The following is a 22,830-nucleotide window of genomic DNA, read 5'->3' as shown; positions in this document are numbered from 1 at the left end:
GGGGTGAGAGGGGGGAAATCCCAAAAACTGTAGCACCCAGAGTAGGGAAAACCAGCAAAAAATGGGAATATTGGGGAGGGGAAAAATGGGAATACAGGGGAAAAACCAGGTGTTGGCAGCTGCTCTTTAGGGATCCCAGATCCCTAAAGGGATCCCAAGCTGGGATCAGATCCCCAAATTGATCCCGAGCCGGCAGCTGAGGAGAGGGGCTGGAAAAACGGGAAACAGTAAAAAAAAGCTGCGGAAAAATACAAATAAAATAAAAAATAATTCAAGGCCAGACCCTACAAAACCCGGGGCGGGACATGCCGGAAGGCCCGGCTGCGGTCGGGAATTCCAAAAGCCAGGAATGGAGGTGGGAATGACCCCCCCGAGGGCTGGGAGTGCAGGAACGGGGAGGGAGCACGGCAGCCGGGATGGAGAAGCAGGATTGGGATCGGGATTGGGATCGGGGCCCCTCAGAGGGTGCGGGGGTTGTACTCCGGGAGCTTCCGCAGCTTCTCCTGCTCCGCCTCCGACTCGTCCCGGGCGATCACCAGCGAGTGGGAATAGCCCATGGCCACCTGGAATGAGAACGGGAACAGGAATGGGAGTGGGAATAGCCCATGGCCACCTGGAATGGGAAAGGGTCAGCTGGGAGTGGGAATAGCCCATGGAACTGGGAATGGATCTGGGAAGGGTCACCCAGGAGTAGACACTGCTTGTGGAAAAGGGAAAGGGGGAGCTGAGGGGATCCGGAGCCTTCCCAGGGATCCCTCCCGCCTGCTGGGATCCAGGCTGGTCGGGAGCATCCCAAGGGAGTTTTTGGGAGGGGCCCTGCACCCCCTGCACGGGTGTGACGAGCTGGGCACAGCCTCAGCCCCGGGACCTCCCGCATCGGCCACGGCTGTGACGGGCCGGGCACAGCCCAGTGCCCCTGCTGATTTTGGGGAATGGATCCTGGTGCCATGGGCTGGGCACAGCCCCAGTGCCCCTGCTGATTTTGGGGAATGGATCCTGGTGCCATGGGCTGGGCACAGCCCCAGTGTCCCTGTTTAGTTTAGGGAATGGATCCGGGTGCCATGGGCTGGGCACAGCCCCAGTGCCCCTGCTGATTTTGGGGAATGGATCCTGGTGCCATGGGCTGGGCACAGCCCCAGTGCCCCTGCTGATTTTGGGGAATGGATCCTGGTGCCATGGGCTGGGCACAGCCCCAGTGCCCCTGCTGATTTTGGGGAGTGGATCCTGGTGCCATGGGCTGGGCACAGCCCCAGTGTCCCTGCTGATTTTGGGGAATGGATCCTGGTGCCATGGGCTGGGCACAGCCCCAGTGTCCCTGGTTATTTTAGGGGAGGGCCCCATGGATGTGATGAGTTGTGCACAGCCTCAGTTTCCCTGTTTATTTTAGGGAAGAGCCCCTGTTGTCCTCGCTCCATCACCCCACAGGTGGGATGAGCTGTGCACAGCCTCAGTGTCCCTGTTTGTTTTAGGGGAGGGCCCCATGGGTGTCACGAGCTGGGCACGGCCTCAGTTTCCCTGTTTATTTTAGGGAATGGCCTCAGTTTCCCTGTTTATTTTAGGGAACAGTTCCATGTGCCCTCTCCACGACCCCATGGATGTGATGAGTTGTGCACAGCCTCAGCTTCCCTGTTTATTTTAGGGAACGTCCCCATGTGCCCTCTCCATGACCCCATGGATGTGATGAGCTGGGCACAGCCTCAGCTTCCCTGTTTATTTCAGGGAACAGCTCCACGTGCCCTCTCCATGACCCCATGGATGTGATGAGCTGGGCACAGCCTCAGTTTCCCAGTCCATTTTAGGGAACAGCTCCACGTGCCCTCTCTCCATCACCCCAGGGTGTCAGGAGCTGGGCACGGCCTCGGCCCCTGGGTTCACCTAAGGGGAGGGTCCCCCCTGTCCTCCCTCCCTCCCTCACCCCAGGGGTGTGACGAGCTGTGTGAAGTCTCAGCCACCCCAAATCATCTTAGGGCACGGCCCCTGGTGCCCTGCCTCCCTCACCCCACAGGTGTGATGAGCTCTGCACAGCCTCAGCCACCTCAAATTATTTAAGGGAATGGCCCCCTGTATCCTCTCTCCATCCCCCCATGGGTGCCATGAGCCCCCCCTGTTCAATTTAGGGGGATCCAGGTGCCCCTCCCTCACCCCACAGGTGTGATGAGCTGTGTAGGGTCTCAGTGTCCCTATTTATTCCATGGGATGGCCCCATACCGAGGACAGGGCCTCCCACCCCTGTTCATTTTAGGGAAGGGCCCCTGGTGTGCTCCCTGCATCACCCCACAGGTGGGAGGAGCTGTGTAGGGTCTCAGTGTCCCTGTTCATTTTAGGGGCAGGGCCCCACAGGTGGGATGAGCTCACACAGCCTCACCACCCCAAATGATTCCCTGTATGTCCCCCCCGTCACCCCACAGGTGGGATGAGCCCCACCCCGTGTACCCCCAGCCCTGCGGGGTCCCCTCACCTGCTCGGTGTAGATCCCGTCCAGGGTTTTCACCTCCTGCGCCGCCGTGGACGATTTGGGTTTGTGGTCCCCATATCCCTGTGGGAACAGCCCATGGACAGGGAACACTCAGTGGGGTTTGGGGGATTTGGGGTGTCCCTTTGGGGGATCTGGGTTTGTGTCTCCATAACCCTGTGGGAACAGCCCATGGACAGGGAACACTCAGTGGGGTTTGGGGGATTTGGGGTGTCCCTTTGGGGGATTTGGATTGTGTCCCCATATCCCTGTGGGAACAGCCCATGGACAGGGAACGCTCAGTGGGGCCAGAGAGGCCCTGCCCCAGAGTTTGAGGGGATTTGGGGTGTCCATCTGGGGTTCCCAGGGGTATTTAAGATGACTGATTAGGGTTTTTGGGGTATCATTTGGGGTTTTTGGGGTGTCATTTTGGGGTTTTTGGGGTGTTGGTACCAGCTCCCCAAAGGTGGGCGAGGGCCCCCAGCTGATGGTGGGTTTGGGGTGTCAGTTTGGGGTTTTGGGGTTTATTTGGGGTTTTGGGTTTTATTTGGGGTTTTCCTGGGGTGTCATTCAGTACCAGCTCCCCGAAGGTGGGCGAGGGCCCCCAGCTGATGGTGGGTTTGGGGTGTCAGTTTGGGGTTTTGGGGTTTATTTGGAGTTTTGGGGTTTATTTGGGGTTTTTTTGGGGTGTCATTCAGTACCAGCTCCCCGAAGGTGGGCGAGGGCCCCCAGCTGATGGTGGGTTTGGGGTGTCAGTTTGGGGTTTTATTTGGGGTTTTTTTGGGGTTTTTCTGGGGTGTCATTCAGTACCAGCTCCCCGAAGGTGGGCGAGGGCCCCCAGCTGACAGTGGGTTTGAGGTGCCAGTTTGGGGGATTTGGGGTTTTTTTGGGGGTTTTTCTGGGGTGTCATTCAGTACCAGCTCCCCGAAGGTGGGCGAGGGCCCCCAGCTGATGGTGCTCTCGTCGGCTGCCACGATGACGGAGCTCTTCCTGCAAGGGAGGCGATCCCTGATCCCCGAGTGTCCCAGACCCCGGGGCTGGGGCCGGGCATTCCCGGGGCCGCACTCACCCGCAGGCCAGGCTGCGGATCTTCCACCCGCACAGGTCCTGCACGGCCTTGGGGTACATGGTGGACTCGCGGGAGGTGTTGGTGGCGCCCCAGAAGAACAACCCACCTGCAAGGGAGCCTGTCAGGCACGGATCCCAGAATTCCCGGGAATCCCACCTGTCAGGCACGGATCCCAGAATTCCCGGGAACCCCACCTGTCAGGGCATGGATCCCAGAATTCCTGGGAATCCCACCTGTCAGGCACGGATCCCAGAATTCCCGGGAATCCCACCTGTCAGGGCATGGATCCCAGAATTCCTGGGAATCCCACTTGTCAGGCACGGATCCCAGAATTCCTGGGAATCCCACCTGTCAGGCACGGATCCCAGAATTCCCAATCCCAGGAATCCCACCTGTCAGGCATGGATCCCAGAATTCCCAATCCCAGGAATCCCACCTGTCAGGGCATGGATCCCAGAATTCCCAATCCCAGGAATGCCACCTGTCAGGCACAGATTACCCAGAATTCCCAGTCCCGGGAATCCCACCTGTCAGGGCATGGATCCCAGAATTCCCAATCCCGGGAATCCCACCTGTCAGGGCATGGATCCCAGAATTCCCAATCCCAGGAATCCCACCTGTCAGGGCATGGATCCCAGAATTCCCAGTCCCGGGAATCCCACCTGTCAGGGCATGGATCCCAGAATTCCCAATCCCGGGAATCCCACCTGTCAGGGCACAGATCCCAGAATTCCCAATCCCAGGAATGCCACCTGTCAGGGCATGGATCCCAGAATTCCCAGTCCTGGGAATCCCACCTGTCAGGGCATAGATCCCAGAATTCCCAGTCCCGGGAATCCCACCTGTCAGGCACAGATCCCAGAATTCCCAGTCCCGGGAATCCCACCTGTCAGGGCATGGATCCCAGAATTCCCAATCCCGGGAATCCCACCTGTCAGGGCATGGATCCCAGAATTCCCAGTCCTGGGAATCCCACCTGTCAGGGTATGGATCCCAGAATTCCCAGTCCTGGGAATCCCACCTGTCAGGGCACAGATTCCCCAGAATTCCCAATGATAGGAATCCCACCTGTCAGGTAACAGCTTCCCCCAGAGCTCCTACATCCCAGCATTTCCAGGGATCCCACCTGTCAGGGATCCCTGGGATCCCACCTGTCAGGCCACAGATCCCTGGAGTTCCCAAATCCTGGGAATCCCACCTGTCAGGAAATGGCTCCCCAGAATTCCCAAGTCCCTGGGAATCCCACCTGTCAGTCCACCTTTCCCCAGGCATTCCAAAATCCTGGGATCCCAGTATTCCCACCTGTCCCACTGCCATCTCCCCCAGTGTTCCCAAATCCCAGATCCCAGGATTCCCACCTGTCAGGCCATGGCTGGCCCAGAATTCCCAAATCCCAGGATCCCTGGGATCCCAGCTGTCAGGCCACAGCTCCCTGAGAGTTCCCAGATCCCAGGATTCCCACCTATCTCAGCACTCCTGCAGCATTCCCAAATCCCACCTGTCAGGCCACAGCTCCCCTAGCATTCCCAGGTCTCAGGATCCTGGGAATCGCACAGCCTACCCAGCATTCCCAAATCCTGGGACCCCTGGGATCCCACCTGTCTCACTGAGGGCTGGCCCCAGCATTCCTGAATCCTGCATCCCTGGAATCCCACCTGTCAGTCCACCTGTCTCCCAGCATTCCCAAATCCTGGGATCCCAGCATTCCTACCTGTCTCGCTACCATCCCTCCCAGCATTCCCAAATCCCAGATCCCCACCCATCTTGCTGCCAGCCCCCCCAGCATTCTCAAATCCCAAATCCTACATCCCTACCTGTCCAGCTTCCATCCCTCCCAGCATTCCCAGCATTCCCAATCCTGGATCCCCACCCGCCTTGCTGCCATCCCCCTCAGCATTCCCATATCCTGGGTCCTGAATTCCCACCCGTCTTGCTGCCATCCCCCCCAACATTCCCAAATCCCAAATCCCAGATCCTGGATCCCCATCCATCTTGCTGCCAGCCCCCCTGGCATTCCCAGCATTCCCGTATCCCAGGTCCCCACTGGTCTCACTGCGATCCCCCCAGCATTCCCATATCCCATAGCACAAATCCCACCTGTCCCGCCACCATCCCCCCCAGCATTCCTGGATCTGGGATCCCGTATCCCACCAGTCTCACTGCCATCCCCCCCGGCATTCCCGGATCCCGATCCCGTGTCCCACCGGTCTCGCTGACGGCGAAGGAGCAGGTGTATCCCGCGTAGATCTGGGCGGCGCCACGTCCCGGGAAGTCGAAGAGCTTCACCAGCCTGGGAACCATCTCGTCCTTCTGCTCCGCGTGGCCCAGGCGCCCGTAGCCCCCAAAGCCCCAGGAGAACACGCGCTTCTGGGAGTCCAGCACCAGCTGGGAGAGAGAGAGGGAAAACAGAGATCCCAGATCCCAAATCCCAGGAGAACACGCGCTTCTGGGAGTTCAGCACCAGCTGGGATGGAGAGAGGGAAAACAGAGATCCCAGATCCCAGATCCCAAATCCCAGAACACGCGCTTCTGGGAGTCCAGCACCAGCTGGGAGGGAGGGAAAACAGAGATCCCAGATCCCAAATCCCAGGAGAACACGCGCTTCTGGGAGTCCAGCACCAGCTGGGAGAGAGGGAAAACAGAGATCCCAGATCCCAAATCCCAAATCCCAGAACACGCGCTTCTGGGAGTCCAGCACCAGCTGGGAGAGAGGGAAAACAGCCTCAGAGATCCCAGATCCCAAATCCCAGAACACGCGCTTCTAGGGGTCCAGCACCAGCTGGGAGAGGGGGGAAAACAGCCTCAGAGATCCCAGATCCCACATCCCAGATCCCAAATCCCAGGAGAACACGCGCTTCTGGGAGTCCAGCACCAGCTGGGAGAGAGGGAAAACAGAGATCCCAGATCCCAAATCCCAGAACACGCGCTTCTGGGAGTCCAGCACCAGCTGGGAGAGATGGGGCAAAACAGCCTCAGAGATCCCAGATCCCAAATCCCAAATCCCAGGAGAACACGCGCTTCTGGGAGTCCAGCATCAGCTGGGAGAGAGGGAGCACAGTCTCAGAGATCCCAAATCCCATATCCCAAATCCCAGGAGAACACATGATTCTGGGAGTCCAGCACCAGCTGGGACAGAGGGCGCACAGCCTCAGAGATCCCAAATCCCAGATCCCAAACCTCAAATCCCAGAAAAAGACCATTCCTGGGAATCCAGCAGCAGCTGGGAGAGAGGGAGCAGGGCCTCAGAGATCCCAAATCCCAAACCCCTAATCCCAGGAGAAGACACACTTCTGGGAATCCAGCACCAGCTGGGATGGGGGAAAACAGACTCAGAGATCCCAAATCCCAAATTCCCAGATCCCAGGAAAAGACATTCTTCTGGGAATCCAGCACCAGCTGGGATGGAGGGAGGAAGCAGGGGCTCAGAGATCCCAAATCCCAAATCCCAGGAAAAGACTGCATTCCTGGGAATGCAGCCCCAGCTGGGATGGGGGGAGCAGGGGCTGAGAGCTGCCCTCTCCCATTCCTGTCCATTCTCCCTCTCCCATTCCCATTCCTGCTCTCCCAGTCCCATTCCCGATCCCACATTCCCATACTGTGTGGTTGGCCACGCAGGCCACGTCCCTGACCCATTCCCATTATCCCAGTCCCATTACCCCCATCCCGTATTCCTGATCCCATTATCCCCCACTCCCACATTCCCGTACCGTGTAGTTGGCCACGCAGGCCACATCCCTGACCCATTCCCACATTCCTGATCCCATTATCCCCCACTCCCACATTCCCATACCGTGTAGTTGGCCCCGCAGGCCACGTCCCTGACCCATTCCCATTATCCCGGTCCCACGTCCCCGTACCGTGTGGTTGCCCCGCAGGCCATGTCCCTGACCCATTCCCATATTCCCGATCCCATTATCCCGATCCCACGTTCCCGTACCGTGTGGTTGGCACCGCAGGCCACGTCCCTGACCCATTCCCATATTCCCGATCCCACATTCCCGTACCGTGTGGTTGGCCCCACAGGCCATGTCCCTGACCCATTCCCATATTCCCAATCCCATTATCCCACATTCCCACGTTCCTGTACCGTGTGGTTGGCCCCGCAGGCCACGTCCCTGACCCATTCCCATTATCCCAATCCCCTATTCCCATACCGTGTGGTTGGCCCCGCAGGCCATGTCCCTGACCCATTCCCATATTCCCAATCCCATTATCCCATTCCCACATTCCCGTACCGTGTGGTTGGCCCCGCAGGCCACGTCCCTGACCCATTCCCATATTCCCAATCCCATTATCCCACATTCCCACGTTCCCGTACCGTGTGGTTGGCCCCGCAGGCCACGTCCCTGACCCATTCCCATATTCCCAATCCCATTATCCCACATTCCCACGTTCCCGTACCGTGTGGTTGGCCCCGCAGGCCACGTCCCTGACCACGACGTTGGGCACGGGCAGCACCTGGCCGTCCTTGGTGCGCTCCACAAAGAGCGCCACGCGCCGCGGCAGCAGCTCGCAGTCGTACTCGATGCGCTGCGCCCGCGCGATGAACTTCCCGTCGGAATTGTGGCCTGGAACGGCAACGGGGCACAGCCAGCCTGAGCGTCTGCGGGGTCATCCCGAACTGCCCCGATCCCATGGGGTCATCCCGAACCGCCCCGATCCCATGGGGTCATCCCGAACCGCCCCAACCCCATGGGGTCATCCCGAACCGCCCCAACCCCATGGGGTCATCCCGAACCGCCCCGATCCCATGGGGCGATCCTGAATTGCCCCAATCCCATGGGGTCATCCCGAACCGCCCCGACCCCATGGGGTCATCCTGAACCGCCCCGATCCCATGGGGCGATCCTGAATTGCCCTGATCCCATGGGGTCATCCCAAACTGTCCTGATCCACAGGGTCATCCCAAACTGCCCCGATCCCACAGGGTGATCCCAAACTTCCCCGATCCCATGGGGTCATCCCGAACCGCCCCGATCCCATGGGGCGATCCTGAATTGCCCCATCCTGCAGGGTCATCCTGAACTGCCCTGATCCCACAGGGTGATCCCAAACTGCCCCAATCCCATGAGGTGATCCCAAACTGCCCCGATCTCATGGGATCATCCCGAACCGCCCCAGTCCAGGGGGATGATACTGACCAGCCCCATCCCTCGGGGTCATCCCAAACTGCCCCAATCCCATGGGGTTATCCTGAACCGCCCTGACCCCATGGGATAATCCTGAACTGCCCCGATCCTGCAGGGTCATCCTGAACCACCCCATCCCAAGGGGTCATCCCGAACCGCCCTGACCCCACAGGGTGATCCTGAACTGCCCCCATCCCATGGGATAATCCTGAACCATTCCGATCCCATGGGATGATCCCAAACTGCCCCCACTCCATGGCATGATCCTGAACCATCCTGATCCCATGGGATCATCCTGAACTACCCCCACTCCATGCGATGATCCCAAACCAGCCCTAATCCCACTGGATGATCCCACGGGATGATCCCAAACCCCGTACCCAGCTGGCCATACTCCAGACACCCGAAGGAGTACAGGTTCCCATGGGGTGATCCCAAATCCCATTCCCATGGGGTGATCCCAAACCCCACTCCCATGGGGTGATCCCATAGATCCCAGATCCCGTACCCAGCTGGCCGTACTCGGGACACCTGAAGGAGTACAGGTTCCCATGGGGTGATCCTATAGGATGATCCCATTCCCATGGGATGATCCCAAATCCCATTCCCATGGGGTGATCCCAAACCCCATACCCAGCTGGCCATACTCCAGACACCCAAAGGAGTACAGGTTCCCATGGGGTGATCCCAAATCCCATTCCCATGGGGTGATCCCAAACCCCACTCCCATGGGGTGATCCCACAGATCCCAGATCCCGTACCCAGCTGGCCGTACTTGGGACACCCAAAGGAGTACAGGTTCCCATGGGATGATCCCAGACCCCATTCCCATGGGATGATCCCAGATCCTGTACCCAGCTGGCCGTACTCGGGACACCCGAATGAGTACAGGTTCCCATGGGGTGATCCCAGACCCCATTCCCACGGGATGATCCCAGATCCTGTACCCAGCTGGCCGTACTCGGGACACCCGAAGGAGTACAGGTTCCCATGGGGTGATCCCAGACCCCATTCCCACGGGATGATCCCAGATCCCGTACCCAGCTGGCCGTACTCGGGACACCCGAAGGAGTACAGGTTCCCCTTGCAGTCCATGACCATGCTGAACTCGGCCCCGCAGCCCAGCTTGGAGATCGGCTGCCCGTTGTACAGGATCTGGGAAAAACCAGGAATGGGGTCAGGAAATCCGGGAAAAGGGGATCAGAAAAATCGGGAAAAAGGGAAAAGGGGATCAGAAAAACTGGAAAAATGGAGAAAAGGGGATCAGAAAAACCAGGACAATGGGATCAGAAACATGGGAGAAGGGGAAAAATGGGGTTCAGAAACACAGAAAAAGCTGGAAAAAGGAGAATCAGAAAAGCCAGGAAAAATGGGGATCAGAGACACAGGAAAAGCCAGAAAAATGCGATCAGAAAAACACAGAAAAAGGGGGATTAGAAACATGGGAAATGCTGGAAAAATGGCATCAGAAAAGCCAGGAAAAATGGGGATCAGAGACACAGGAAAATCCAGAAAAATGGGATCAGAGAAACTGAGAGAAATGGGGATCAGAAATGCAGGAAAAGCTGGAAAAATGGGATCAGAAAGGCCAGGAAAAAAGGAAAAAATGGGAATTTCCATGGGAAATTCCTGATCAGCAGGAAAAACAGGATGAAGGACATGGGAAGAGCAGGTAAAAAGGGATCAGAAAAACACGAGAAAAACAGGAAAAACAGGATCAGAGAAACATGGAAAAAGAGGGGAATTTCCATGGGAAATCCTTGATTTGCGGGAAAAGCAGGAAAAATGGGATCAGAAAATCCAGGAAAAAGGAACAAAAGGGGAATTTTCCATGGGAAATCCCCGACCTGCAGGAAAAGCTGGAAAAACAGGATCAAAAAATTGGGGAAACAGGGGAAAAAAAAAAAAAGGAACTTCCATCAGAAAATCCCTAAAATCCTCAAAAATTCCATTTCCAAATCCTGGTTTTTCCTCTCCCCACCGCAGCTGGGAACGGCTCCTGGTTGGGAGGGAATTGCGCACCGCGAGGGGTTTGTAGGGAATTTAAAAGTCACTAAAAGTCACTAAAAGCCCCCAAATCCCGGGATTTCCCCCAGCTCCGGGGTTCGGGGTCGGTACCTGGGTGGGGCTGGGCACGGCGTCCGTCTGGTTCCCCAGCCCCAGCTGGCCCAGCTTGTTCTCCCCGAAGGCAAACACTGAGCCACTCTCTGCCGGGAAAACGGGAATTTTGGGGGGAAAACCAGGATTTTGGGACTGCACTCCCAGAATTCGGGGGCAAAAGGGGGAGATTTGGGGGAAAAAGGACAGGATTTTGAAGGAAAAGGGCTGGACTTGGGGGCAAAAGGGGAGGATTTTGGGGCAGTTTTTCCAGAATTTGGGGCAGAAGGGGCAGATTTAGGGACAGTTTTCCCAGATTTTGGGGAAAAAGGGGTGGATTTGGGACTAAAGGGGTAGATGTGGGACAAAAAGGGTGGATTTTTTGGGGGTGAAAGGGATGGATTTGGTGCAGCTTTCCCAGGATAAGGGCAGTTTCCTGGGATGGGGCCGTTTCCCAGGATCCAGGGCCATTTCCCAGGATCCAGCCCGGTTTCCTGGGATCCAGCCCCACTTCTTGGGATCCAGAGCCATTTCCCGGGATCTGGCCCTGTTTCCCAGGATCCAGCCCCAAGTCCTGGCATTCAGCCCTGTTTCCTGGGATCCAGCCCTGTTTTCTGCGATCCAGCCCCGATTCCCAGGATCCAGCCCCGACTCCCGGGATCCAGCCCGATTCCCGGGATCCAGCCCCGATTCCCGGGATCCAGCCCCAATTCCCAGGACCCAGCCCCGTTCCCGGGATCCAGCCCCGATTCCTGGGATCCAGGGCCATTTCCTGGGATCCAGCCCCGATTCCCAGGACCCAGCCCCATTCCCGGGATCCAGCCCCGATTCCCGCGATCCAGCCCTATTCCTGGGATCCAGGCCCGTTCCCGGGATCCAGCCCCGATTCCTGGGATCCAGGGCCATTTCCTGCGATCCAGCCCTGATTCCCAGGATCCAGCCCTGTTCCCGGGATCCAGCCCCGATTCCTGGGATCCAGCCCCGATTCCCGGGACCCAGCCCGATTCCCGTCTCCCGGTACCGGTCAGTGCCAGGGTGTGGTTCCTCCCGCAGGCGGCCGCCACGATGGCCTCGCCGCCCAGCGCCTCGATCGGCCGCGGCGCCTCCACGCGCTTGGTGTCGCCGTGGCCCAGCTGCCCCTTCTCGTTCCGCCCTGCCCCAAACACCCGCCGTCACAGGGCCTTCTGGGATGGATCCCGCTATCCCAGGGGTTCCCTCTGATCCCATCATCCCAGGGGTTCCCTCTGATCCCATCATCCCAGGGGTTTCCAGCTGATCCCATCATCCCAGGGGTTTCCAGCTGATCCCGCTATCCCAGGAGTTCCCACTGATCCCGCTATCCCAGGAGTTTCTGGGATGGATCCCACTATCCCAGGGGTTCCCTCTAATCCCGGAATCCCAGGGGTTTCCGGCTGATCCCGCTATCCCAGGGGTTCCCAATGACCCCACTCTCCCAGTTTGGTTGCCAGGCTGATCCCGCTATCCCAGGGAGGTTCCCCAGCTGACCCCATAATCCCACGGGGAGTTCCCAGGATGGATCCTGCTCTCCTGGGGGGAGGGGGGTTGGTCCCAGGATGGATCCCATTATCCCAGCTGGGTTCCTGGGATGGATCCCATTATCCCAGCTGGGTTCCTGGGATGGATCCCATCATCCCAGCTGGGTTCCTGGGAGGGATCCCATTATCCCAGCTGGGTTCCCAGGATGGATTCTGCTCTCCTGGGGGGTTCCCCGGATGGATCCCACTATCCCAGCCGGGTTCCTAGGATGGATCCTGCTCTCTTCAGGGGGTTCCCTGGATGGATCCCATTATCCCAGCTGGGTTCCTGGGATGGATCCTGCTCTCCTCAGGGGGTTCCCTGGATAGATCCCATTATCCCAGCTGGGTTCCCGGGATGGATCCTGCTCTCCTGGGGGGGTTCCCCAGATGGATCCCACTATCCCAGCCGGGTTCCTGGGAGGGATCCTGCTCTCCTCGGGGGGGTCCCTGAATGGATCCCATTATCCCAGCTGGGTTCCCTGGATGGATCCCATTATCCCAGCCAGGTTCTCAGGATGGATCCTGCTCTCCTGGGGGGTTCCCGGGATGGATCCCGTTATCCCAGGCGGGTTCCCTGGATGGATCCTGCTCTCCTGGGGGGGTTCCCGGGATGGATCCCGTTATCCCAGCTGGGTTCCCTGGATGGATCCCATTATCCCAGCCAGGTTCTCAGGATGGATCCTGCTCTCCTGGGGGGGTTCCCGGGATGGATCCCGTTATCCCAGGCGGGTTCCCGGGATGGATCCTGCTCACCCCAGCTCCAGAGCTTGCCCTCGGCGGTGATCAGCAGGCTGTGGGCGGCGCAGGGCCCCGACACCACCGAGCGCACGCGCAGCCCGCCCAGGCTCCCGTAGCGGTGAGGCCCCCACAGGTTCTGGCCCAGGTTCCGGTACGCCGCTGGAAAACACCGGGAACGAGCGCGGGGTCAGCCCGGGAACACGGCCGGGAAGGGAACGGGCTGGGAAAATCAGCCGAGAAATGATACGGGAAAATCGTCCGAGAAAACCCGGGACACTTCAGGAAAATCATCGGGGAAAATCCAAGAAAATGATACAGGAAAATCTGGGAAAATCAGGCAGGAAAATCCAGGAAAATGATACAGGAAAATCTGGGAAAATCATCCTGGAAAATCCAGGAAAATGATCTGGGAAAATCCAGGACAATCATCCAGGAAAAAAACCCCAGGAAATTCTGGGAAAACAATCCAGGAAAATCTGGGAAAATCAGCCAGGAAAATCCAGGAAAATAATACAGGAAAATCCAGGACAATCATCCAGGAAAAAAAAACCAGGAAAACCCAGGAAATTCTGGGAAAACAATCCAGGAAAACCTGGGAAAATCAGCCAGGAAAATCCAGGAAAATGATCTGGAAAAATCCAGGACAATCATCCAGGAAAGAAACCCAGGAAAACCCAGGAAATTCTGGGAAAACAATCCAGGAAAATCTGAGAAAATCAACTAGGAAAATCATCTGGGAACATTGGGGAAAATCTAGGAAAATAAACCAGGAAAATCAACGAGGAAAATCATCTGGGAATACTGGGAAAATCCAGGAAAATCATTCTGGAAAATCACCTGGGAAATCTGGGAACACTGGGAAAATCATCCAGGAAAACAATGCAGGAAAATCTCCGGGACAATCCTCAGGATTCCCTCGAGGACTGAGGGTGGATTTGGGACAGAGGCAGGATCAGGGGAGGGGCCCAGCAGGGTCATTAATTAACGAGTTATTAATTAATGAACCCATCACATGGAGAGCAGAGGCGTTAACGAACTTGCCGTGCATCCCTCAGGGGCTCTGCCCCAGAGCGGGCACCCCCAAATTCTGGCCCAAATTAAAACCTACAACTGTGACTCCTCCCCCAGCTCGTTAATTTTAAACGTTAATTAACTTAAATACTCATTTTTAATATTAGTTAAAGAGATCCCCTAAAAAGAAGGATGTAATTAATGAACTAAAAATGAGGCAGAGGCTTAATTTGGCAGAGCTGGTGCCCCTCAAACCTGCCCCAGTCAAGGGGTGAAACTGTGGCTCCTCCCCAGTAATTAATGAAAGTAATTAATGAGAAATAGATAAAAATAATCAGGAAGAGGAATGGACTGTGAAAGCATTCCAACTAAACCGAGTCTTCGTTTTGCTTTGCCACAGGTCGGGTGCACCCCAAATTATTGCATCAAACTGCGTCTCCTCCCTAATTAACCCGCCTTAAAATTAATTAGATATTAATATTAATTTAATATAAACACAAGAAAAGAAGGAGATCAGTTGATGAACTATAAATGCATCCAAAATAAACAAAATTTGGCTTTGCAGCAGAGCTGGTGCCCCCTAAACCTGCTCCAATTAAGGGGTGAAACTGAGGCTCCTCCCCCAGCTAATTGATTGATTAACTAATTAGAACTACAAAAAACAATCAGTAAAATTAACCAACTACAAATGCATCAGAAACAAACAAAGCCCTAATTTGGCTCGGCTGGACACCCAGCGCACCCCAAACTGAGAGATAAAACTGTGACTCCCTCCCCAGTTAATTAATTGATTAATTAAGTAGAAGCATACACAGGAGATGAACAGGAATATTAACGAACTACAAACTCATTAAAGCTGAGCCAAGCCCTGCTCTGGCTCTGCTGGACACCCAGCCCACCCCGAACTCTGGCCCAAAGTACAAGATGCCACTTGAAGTCATTAATTACAAATTAACACCAATTAATCACACCACCACTAATGAGGGCCCCAATACTTAATTAATAACAATAATCTCGCCTTAATGAGGCCTTACTCAGCCCCAAAACATTCACTGATTACTAATTAGTACCAATTAGTCATGGCTATTAGTGAGCCCCATCCTGTCCCAAAATGTTCATTGATTACTAATTAATATCAATTAATTGATCAGCCATTAACAAGCCCTATCCTGTCCCAGAATGTTCATTGATTATTAATACCAATTAATTAATTGATCAGCCATTAACAAGCCCCTCTCCTGTCCCAAAATGTTCATTGATTACTAATTAATACCAATTAATCACAGCCATTAGTGAGCCCCTACCCTGCCCCAAACCTTTCATTGATTACTAATCGATACCAATTAATTAATCATCTATTAAGGACCTCTACCCTGCCCAAAAACATTTATTAATTACTAATTAACCTCAAATCAATACCAATTAATCCCAGCCAATAATGTGGCCATACCCTGCCCCAAACCATTCACTGATTACTAATTAACCCAAACTAATCAACTATTAATGAGCCCTTGCCCCAAATAATTCATTGATTACTAATTAATACCAATTAATTAATGAGCCATTAATGAGCCCCTACCCTGCCCCAAACCATTCATTAATTACTTATTAACAGCAGGTAATTAAGCAGCCCTATCCTGCCCCACATGGTTCATTAATGACTAATTAACAGCCATTAATTAACAGCCCTGCCCTGCCCCACATGGTTCATTAATGACTAATTAACAGTCATTAATTAACAGCCCTGCCCTGCCCCACATGGTTCATTAATGACTAATTAAGCAGCTAATGAACAGCCCTACCCTGCCCCACATGGTTCATTAATGACTAATTAACAGTCATTAATTAACAGCCCTGCCCTGCCCCACATGGTTCATTAATGACTAATTAAGCAGCTAATGAGCAGCCCTGCCCTGCCCCACATGGTTCATTAATGACTAATTAAGCAGTTAATGAGCAGCCCTACCCTGCTGCTTGGGCACCTCCTTGCGGCCAATCAGGTCCCAGTTGGTGGCACCGAAGATCAGGAGCTGCCCCCGGCTCTTGGAGCCCTCGAGCTTCTGTGGGGACACGGGGACATCAGGGACATGGGGACATGGGGACATCAGGGACATGGGGGACACTGGGGACATGGTGACATCAGGGACATGGGGGACACACTGGGGACATTGGGGACATGGTGACATCAGGGACATGGGGGACACACTGGGGACATTGGGGACATGGTGACATCAGGGACATGGGGGACACTGGGGACATCAGGGACATGGGGGACATCAGGGGACATGGGGACATCAGGGACATGGTGGACATGGGGACATGGGAGGACATGGAGAACTTCAGTGGTGAGGGGGATGCTGGGGACATTGGGGACATCAGGGCTGTGGGGGACACAGGGGACACTGTGGGACATCAGTGATGTGAGGAACATGAGGGGTACTGGGGACATTGTGGGGGATATTGGGGACATCAGGGATGTGGAGATCATCAGGGATGTGGGGGACATGGGGACATTGGGGACACTGGGGATGGGACACAGGACATCGGGGATTGGACACAGGACATTGGGGACACTGGGGATGGGACACAGGACATTGGGGACACTGCGGATAGGACACAGGACGTTGTGGACACGGGGGATGGGAGGGGACATGGGACATTGGGGACATCAGGAAGGGGAGAAGATGTGAGGAATGTGAGGGACCTTGGGGTCTTCTGGGACAGGAATGTGGGGACAGAAGGAGCAGTGGGGATGGGGAGGACATGGGGGACATTGGGGGTGTGGGGGACACAGGGGACACGGGATTGTGGGGTACACAGGGGACATTGGGGGTGCAGAGGGGATGGGGGGACACTGGGGACAGAGCCAGCAGGGACATGGGGACAGCAGGGACATGGGGGCAATGATAGGGTGCTGGAAGGGCTGCACTGGGGTGGGATGGGGGTCGGGGGTGCAGTGGGGTTTGGGGTGCAGTGGGGTGGGATGGGGGTTGGGGGTGCAGTGGGGTTTGGGGTGCAGTGGGGTGGGATGGGGGTCGGGGTGCAGTGGGGTTTGGGGTGCAGTGGGGTGGGATGGGGGTCGGGGTGCAGTGGGGTTTGGGGTGCAGTGGGGTGGGATGGGGGTCGGGGGTGCAGTGGGGTTTGGGGTGCAGTGGGGTGGGATGGGGGTCGGGGTGCAGTGGGGTTTGGGCTGTATTAGGGGTGGAACAGTAGGTACAAGGGGGTGCAGTGCGGACGTGTAATGAGGCACAGTGGGGGTCTCAGGGCACAACAGGAACACAACAGGGGCACACTGGGAGTGTGTAATGGGGCACAATGGGGGTGTATAAAGGGGCACAATAGGGGCACACTGGGTCCAAGGGGTGCAGTAGGGGTCTGTAATGGGGCACAATGGGGGCACAGTGGGGGGGTGTAATGGGGCACAACAGGAGGGGGTGGGTCATGAGGCACAATGGGGGCACACTGGGGCTGTCTCATGGGGCACAGTGGGGGTACAGTGGGGGTGTCTCATGGGGTACAATGAGGGCACACTGGGGGTGTCTCATGGGGTACAACGGGGACAGAGAGGGGCTGTCTCATGGGGCACAGTGGGGGCACACTGGGGCTGTCTCATGGGGCACAATGGGGGCACACTGGAGGTGTCTCATAGGGTACAATGAGAGCACACTGGGGCTGTCTCATGGGGCACACTAGGGGTACACGGGGGGTGTCTCATGGGGCACAATGGGGGCACACTGGGGGTGTCTCATGGGGCACAACAGGGACAGAGAGGGGATGTCTCATGGGGCACAATGGGGGCACACTGGGGGTGTCTCATGGGGCACAATGGGGGCACACTGGAGGTGTCTCATAGGGTACAATGAGAGCACACTGGGGGTGTCTCATGGGGTACAATGAGGGCACACTGGGGGTGTCTCATGGGGCACACTAGGGGTACACGGGGGGTGTCTCATGGGGCACAATGGGGGCACACTGGGGGTGTCTCATGGGGCACACTAGGGGTACAGTGGGGGTGTCTCATGGGGTACAACAGGGACAGAGAGGGGATGTCTCATAGGGAACAACGGGGCACGGGGGGTACACCAGGGTCCTGGGGGTGCTGCCGCCCTCCCCCCCCGAGCTCACGATGCGCTCCTTGCTGTGCTCGGGCTCGCAGATCACCACGCTCTGCCCGCGGGCCCCGGGGCCTCCGGGCCCCGCCGCCGCCGCCGCCGCCCCGCCGGGCCTGCCGGGCCTGCGGGCCCCGGGGCTGCCGTCCCGCGGCCGCCGCTCCCGGGGCGCCTCCTCCTCGCTGCTGCCGCCGCTGCTGCCGCCGCTGGGCCGGGGCCGCCGCCGCCCGCCGCCCTGAGGGCCCGGCCGCCGCCGCCCGCCGCCCTGAGGGCCCGGGCCCGCAGCGTCCCAGGGCGGCCCCGCCGCCTTCCTGCGGGGCATGGCTGCGGGACCGCGTCAGCCGCCGCACCGACAGCGACACACAGACAGACAGACACACAGACAGACACCGGGACACGCGGTGAGGGGAGATGGGGACACGACGTGAGGGGGGACAGTGAGGGGAAATGGGGACAGAGCGGGGAAATGGGGGATGTGGGGTGAGGGGACACAGTGAGGGGGAAATGGGGACAGAGCGGGGAAATGGGGGATGTGGGGTGAGGGGACACAGTGAGGGGGAAATGGGGACAGAGCGGGAGCCGCTGTGGGGGGAGCGCGGAGGGGGTGAGAGGGGACACGGCGTGAGAGGACACGGGGGCACATGGGGTGAGGGGACATGGGGGACGGGGGGGACAGGGGGTGAGGGGAGATGGGCAGGATATGAGGGGAGACGGGATGGGAGCAGAAAGAGGAGACCCCCGTTAGTGGGACATGGAGGGGATGCAGGGGGACAAGGGGTGAGGAGAGATGGGGGGGCAGGGGGACATGGTGTGGGGACAGAAGGGACCCCAGCTGGAGGGGAAAAGGGGGACCCACCGTGGTGACCGTGGGGGGATAAGAGGTGGGACCCCCAGTGAGGGGGACAGAGCAGGGACATGGGGGAGAAATGGGGACCCCCCTGTGGGGGTGATATGGGGGTCCTGGGATCAGGACAGAGAGGGGCACATGGGGGGACTCCCAGTGTAGGGAAACTGGGGGGATGTGGGGGACATGGGTGACCCCCAGCCAGGGGACATGGGGGGGGTTTTGGGGTGACATGGGGACAAGGGTGACCCCCAGCCAGGGGACATGGGGGATTTGGGGGGACATGGGGACAAGGGTGACCCCCAGCCAGGGGACATGGGGGGGGTTTTGGGGTGACATGGGGACAAGGGTGACTCCCAGCCAGGGCGTGTGGGGGATCTGGGGGGACATGGGGACAAGGGTGACTCCCAGGCAGGGGACATGGGGGCTTTGGGGGGACATGGGGACATGGGAGTGTTTGGAGGAATATGGGGACATGGGTGACCTGCAGCCAGGAGACATGGCGGAATTTGGGGTACACGGGGTGGGGAGAAGGAGGGGATCTGTGTGACATGGGACAAATTTGATTTGGGGACACGGGAGGTGGAAAATGAGATCTGGGGGACATGGGATGGGGGGGACACTGGGGGAGGGGTGAGAGGGGATCCCCGGGCTGGGGGGAGAGGAGGGGGATGGGAAGGGGGTCTGGAAAAGGGGGGACTGGAAAAGGGATTTGGAAGGTAAGGAAGAGGGGGAGCTGGAAAAGGGGGGTGCAAGGAGGGGGTGCAAAGGGGAGCACACGGGGGGTCGCGGGGAGATTTGGGGGTGCACAGGAGGGTCCCGGGGCTTTTGGGGTGCGGGGGGGGTTCCCAATGGGGATCCGGGGCAGGAAAAGGGCCCGGAGACAAAGGGGATGGCGGGGCAAGGGGAGCACCGGGGGGGTTTTGGGGTCCCCCCTCCTTGATCCCCACCCCAAACTGCCCGGAACCCCCAAAACCCCAAAGCCCCGGCGCTCTCGGGGCGCTGCCGCTGGATTCTGGGGTGGGGGCGATTTTGTGGATCGGGGAGGGGGCAGGGCCCCCCCGGGGGTCTCCCCCGTGTCCATCCCGCCGCCCCCCCGCCTTCCCATTCCCAGATTTCCCTGGAACAATGGGATCTCTGTCTGCCCCCCTCGCACCACGTGGATCCGCCTTTTTTTTTTTCTTTTTTTTTTTTTTAAACCATTTTCCGCCCCCCCCGTCCCTCCCCAAACCCCTCTCCCCCTCCCCCCAAATCCCACTTTTTGAGCCCCCCAATTCCAAACCTGATTTTAGGGCGAGAGGTGCAGCATAAAGAAAGCGGCGGCGCGGGGCCTTTGCACTATTTTTGGTGGCGGTTCCTGTTGCAGGAAAAGAAAAAAAAAAAAAGAAAAAAAAAAGGTAATTTTGGGTGGTTTTTTTTTTCCCCCTCGCTTTTTTCCCCCTCCTCCTCGGTTTGATTTTTTTTTTTTTTTCCCCTCTCCCCCTTTTTCTCTTTTCTCTTTTTCCTCCTCAAATCCCACCCACCGAATCCCCTGGAAGCGGGAGTGCGGGCGAGCGGGACAATACAAAACAGAACCACATGGATGGGCAGGAAAAGGGGAAAGGGAGAGGAGCCCGGATCCCGGCGGCCGCGAGGGAGCGGCCCCGAGCCGAGCAGCTCCATCTTTAGGGCTGGAAGACTCCGGGCCAGCCCCGAATCCCGCAATGCTTCCCGCCCTCCGCATCCCGCTGCGTTTTTTGGGAAGGGGGATCCGGGGATTTGGGGGTTTGGGGGAGGGAAATGGGATTTTTTGGGGTTTTTGTTTTTTTTCCCCTGAGGAGAAGTGGGTGTAGGGTGTTGGTGACAGGGGGTTGATGCACGGATTCCATGGGGATTGTTCCCAAAAAATAATAAATGCACGGATTCCGTGGGGCTTGTTCCTCAAAAATTGATAAATAATAAATGCACGGATTCCGTGGGGTTTGCTCCCCAAAATTAATAAATGCACAGATTCCACTGGGTTTGTTCCCCAAAAAATCATAAATAATAAATGCACGGATCCCATAGGGTTTGTTCCCAAAATTTAATAAATGTAAGGATTCCATGGGGTTTGTTCCCAAAATTTAATAAATATAAGGATTCAGTGGGGTTTGTTCTCCAAAAATAATAAATGCACAGATTCCATGGGGTTTGTTCCCCAAAAAATCATAAATAATAAATGCACGGATTCCATAGGGTTTGTTCCCAAAATATAATAAATGTAAGGATTCCCTGGGGTTTGTTCTCAAAAAAATGATAAATGCACAGATTCCATGGGGTTTCTACCCCAAAAAATGATAAATAATAAATGCAAGGATTCCATGGGGTTTGTTCCCCAAAATTAATAAATGTAAGGATTCTGTGGGGTTGTTCCCAAAAAATAATAAATGCACAGATTCCATGGGGTTTCTACCCCAAAAAATCATAAATAATAAATACAGGAATTCCATGGGGTTTGTTCCCCCCCAAAAATCATAAATGTAAGGATTCTGTGGTGTTTGTTCCCAAAAAATCATAAATAATAAATGCACAGATTCCATGGGGTTTGTTCCCAAAAAATAATAAATGTAAGGATTCCATAGGGTTTCTACCCCAAAAAATCATAAATAATAAATGAACGGATCCCATGGGGTTTGTTCCCCAAAAAAAAAATCATAAATAATAAATGCACAGACTCCATAGGGTTTGTTCCCAAAATTGATAAATGCATGGATTCTGTGGGGTTTGTTCCCCAAAAAATCATAAATGCACGGATTCTGTGGGGTTTCCTCCCAAAAAATAAATGTGTGTTTACCCAAGGATTTTTTCCCCCTCAGAATTAAATCTGCTTATTTCAATGGATTCCCCCCTAAAAAAAAAATTAAATTCACTTATTACAAATGGATTTTACCCCCCAAAAATAAATGCACATATTTCAAAGGGATTTCCCCCCACAATTAAATTCACTTATTCCAAGGACTTTTTTTTCCCAAAACTGTCATATTTAACGAGGATATTTCCCCCCACAACAAAAACAAATATTCCCCAATAAATCAATTTATTGCCCTATTCCAAAGGTTTTTCCCACTCCAAAAAGAAACGTACATGTCAAAAATGGATTTTTTCAGGAAATAAATGGAAATTTTCTCTTTATTCCAGCTGGGTTTGTTTTATTCCAGGTTTTTTTTTTTTTTTATAACCAGGAGAAAATTTCCTTGATAGCAAGGATGGGAATTTATTTGTGGTGCCTTGGGAATTTGGGACCAATTTGGAATATTTGGGATAAATTTGGGATATTTTACTGGGATGAATTTGGAATATTTTGATGGAATAAATTTAGGATATTTGGGATAAATTTGGGATATTTCACTGGGGCAAATTTGGAATATTTCGCTGGGGTAAATTTGGGATAGTTGGGACTAAATTTGGAAAATTTGGGATATTTCACTGGGATAAATTTGGAATATTTCACTGGGATAAATGTGGGATTTAATTTGGGATAATTGGGATTAAATTTGGGATATATTTGGGATATTTCACTGGGATAAATTTGGGATTAAATCTGGAATAAATTTGGGATGTTTCACTGGGATAAATTTGGGATATTCCTCAATTTATTGCAATTTTGGGATGGGCCCCGAGCCCGCGGAATTCCGATGGAAAAGCCCCAAAATCCCCCAAAAAGCCTTGGAAGAAAGGGAAAAGGGTTCAGCCCCCCCAGGTGAATTCCCTACTCACGGAATTATCCCGGGAGCGCTCCGAGGGAAGCGGGGCCGGCTCAGGGCTTTTCCAGCCTTTCCATGGGAACGGGATCCCTAAAAAGGGGATTTTCCCCCAAAAGGCCCG

The 22,830-nt window shown here is 55.7% G+C and overlaps 1 protein-coding gene across 2 annotated transcripts; it reads right to left on the bottom strand.

The window, feature by feature from the left end:
• Positions 1-239: 239 nt before the first annotated feature.
• RCC2 (regulator of chromosome condensation 2) lies at positions 240-22,830 on the bottom strand. Of its 2 annotated transcripts, none has more exons than XM_059866913.1 (14): positions 22,723-22,830; positions 20,270-20,344; positions 18,160-18,467; positions 16,001-16,094; positions 13,039-13,182; positions 11,769-11,900; positions 10,769-10,857; positions 9,598-9,805; positions 7,923-8,089; positions 5,726-5,906; positions 3,522-3,627; positions 3,370-3,442; positions 2,459-2,536; positions 240-563 (listed from the first exon to the last, which is right to left on the bottom strand). In XM_059866913.1, the coding sequence occupies exons 3-14, from the start codon at positions 18,463-18,465 to the stop codon at positions 459-461; spliced, it is 1,683 nt and encodes a 560-aa protein (XP_059722896.1). In that variant the 5' UTR covers positions 18,466-18,467; positions 20,270-20,344; positions 22,723-22,830; the 3' UTR covers positions 240-458. The 2 variants fall into 2 exon arrangements, with proteins under 2 accessions (XP_059722896.1, XP_059722895.1); XM_059866912.1 differs by lacking the exon at positions 22,723-22,830 and adding an exon at positions 20,511-20,667 and having other exon boundaries at positions 9,691-9,805.

Source organism: Haemorhous mexicanus, chromosome 23, assembly GCF_027477595.1.
Source record: "Haemorhous mexicanus isolate bHaeMex1 chromosome 23, bHaeMex1.pri, whole genome shotgun sequence".
NCBI lineage: Eukaryota > Metazoa > Chordata > Aves > Passeriformes > Fringillidae > Haemorhous > Haemorhous mexicanus.
This window is presented reverse-complemented; position numbering and strand designations above follow the sequence as displayed.

What these genes read in the sequence shown, in the direction of transcription:
- RCC2 (XM_059866912.1), bottom strand. Translation starts at nt 20,649, where the DNA reads ATGGAGCTGCTCGGCTCGGGGCCGCTCCCTCGCGGCCGCCGGGATCCG. An exon ending in GGGCAAGCTCTGGAGCTGGG is followed by an intron (nt 11,901 to 13,038) that starts GTGAGCAGGATC and finishes TGTTTGGGGCAG; the next exon opens with GGCGGAACGAGAAGGGGCAG. An exon ending in CCACACCCTGGCACTGACCG is followed by an intron (nt 10,858 to 11,768) that starts GTACCGGGAGAC and finishes TTTTCCCGGCAG; the next exon opens with AGAGTGGCTCAGTGTTTGCC.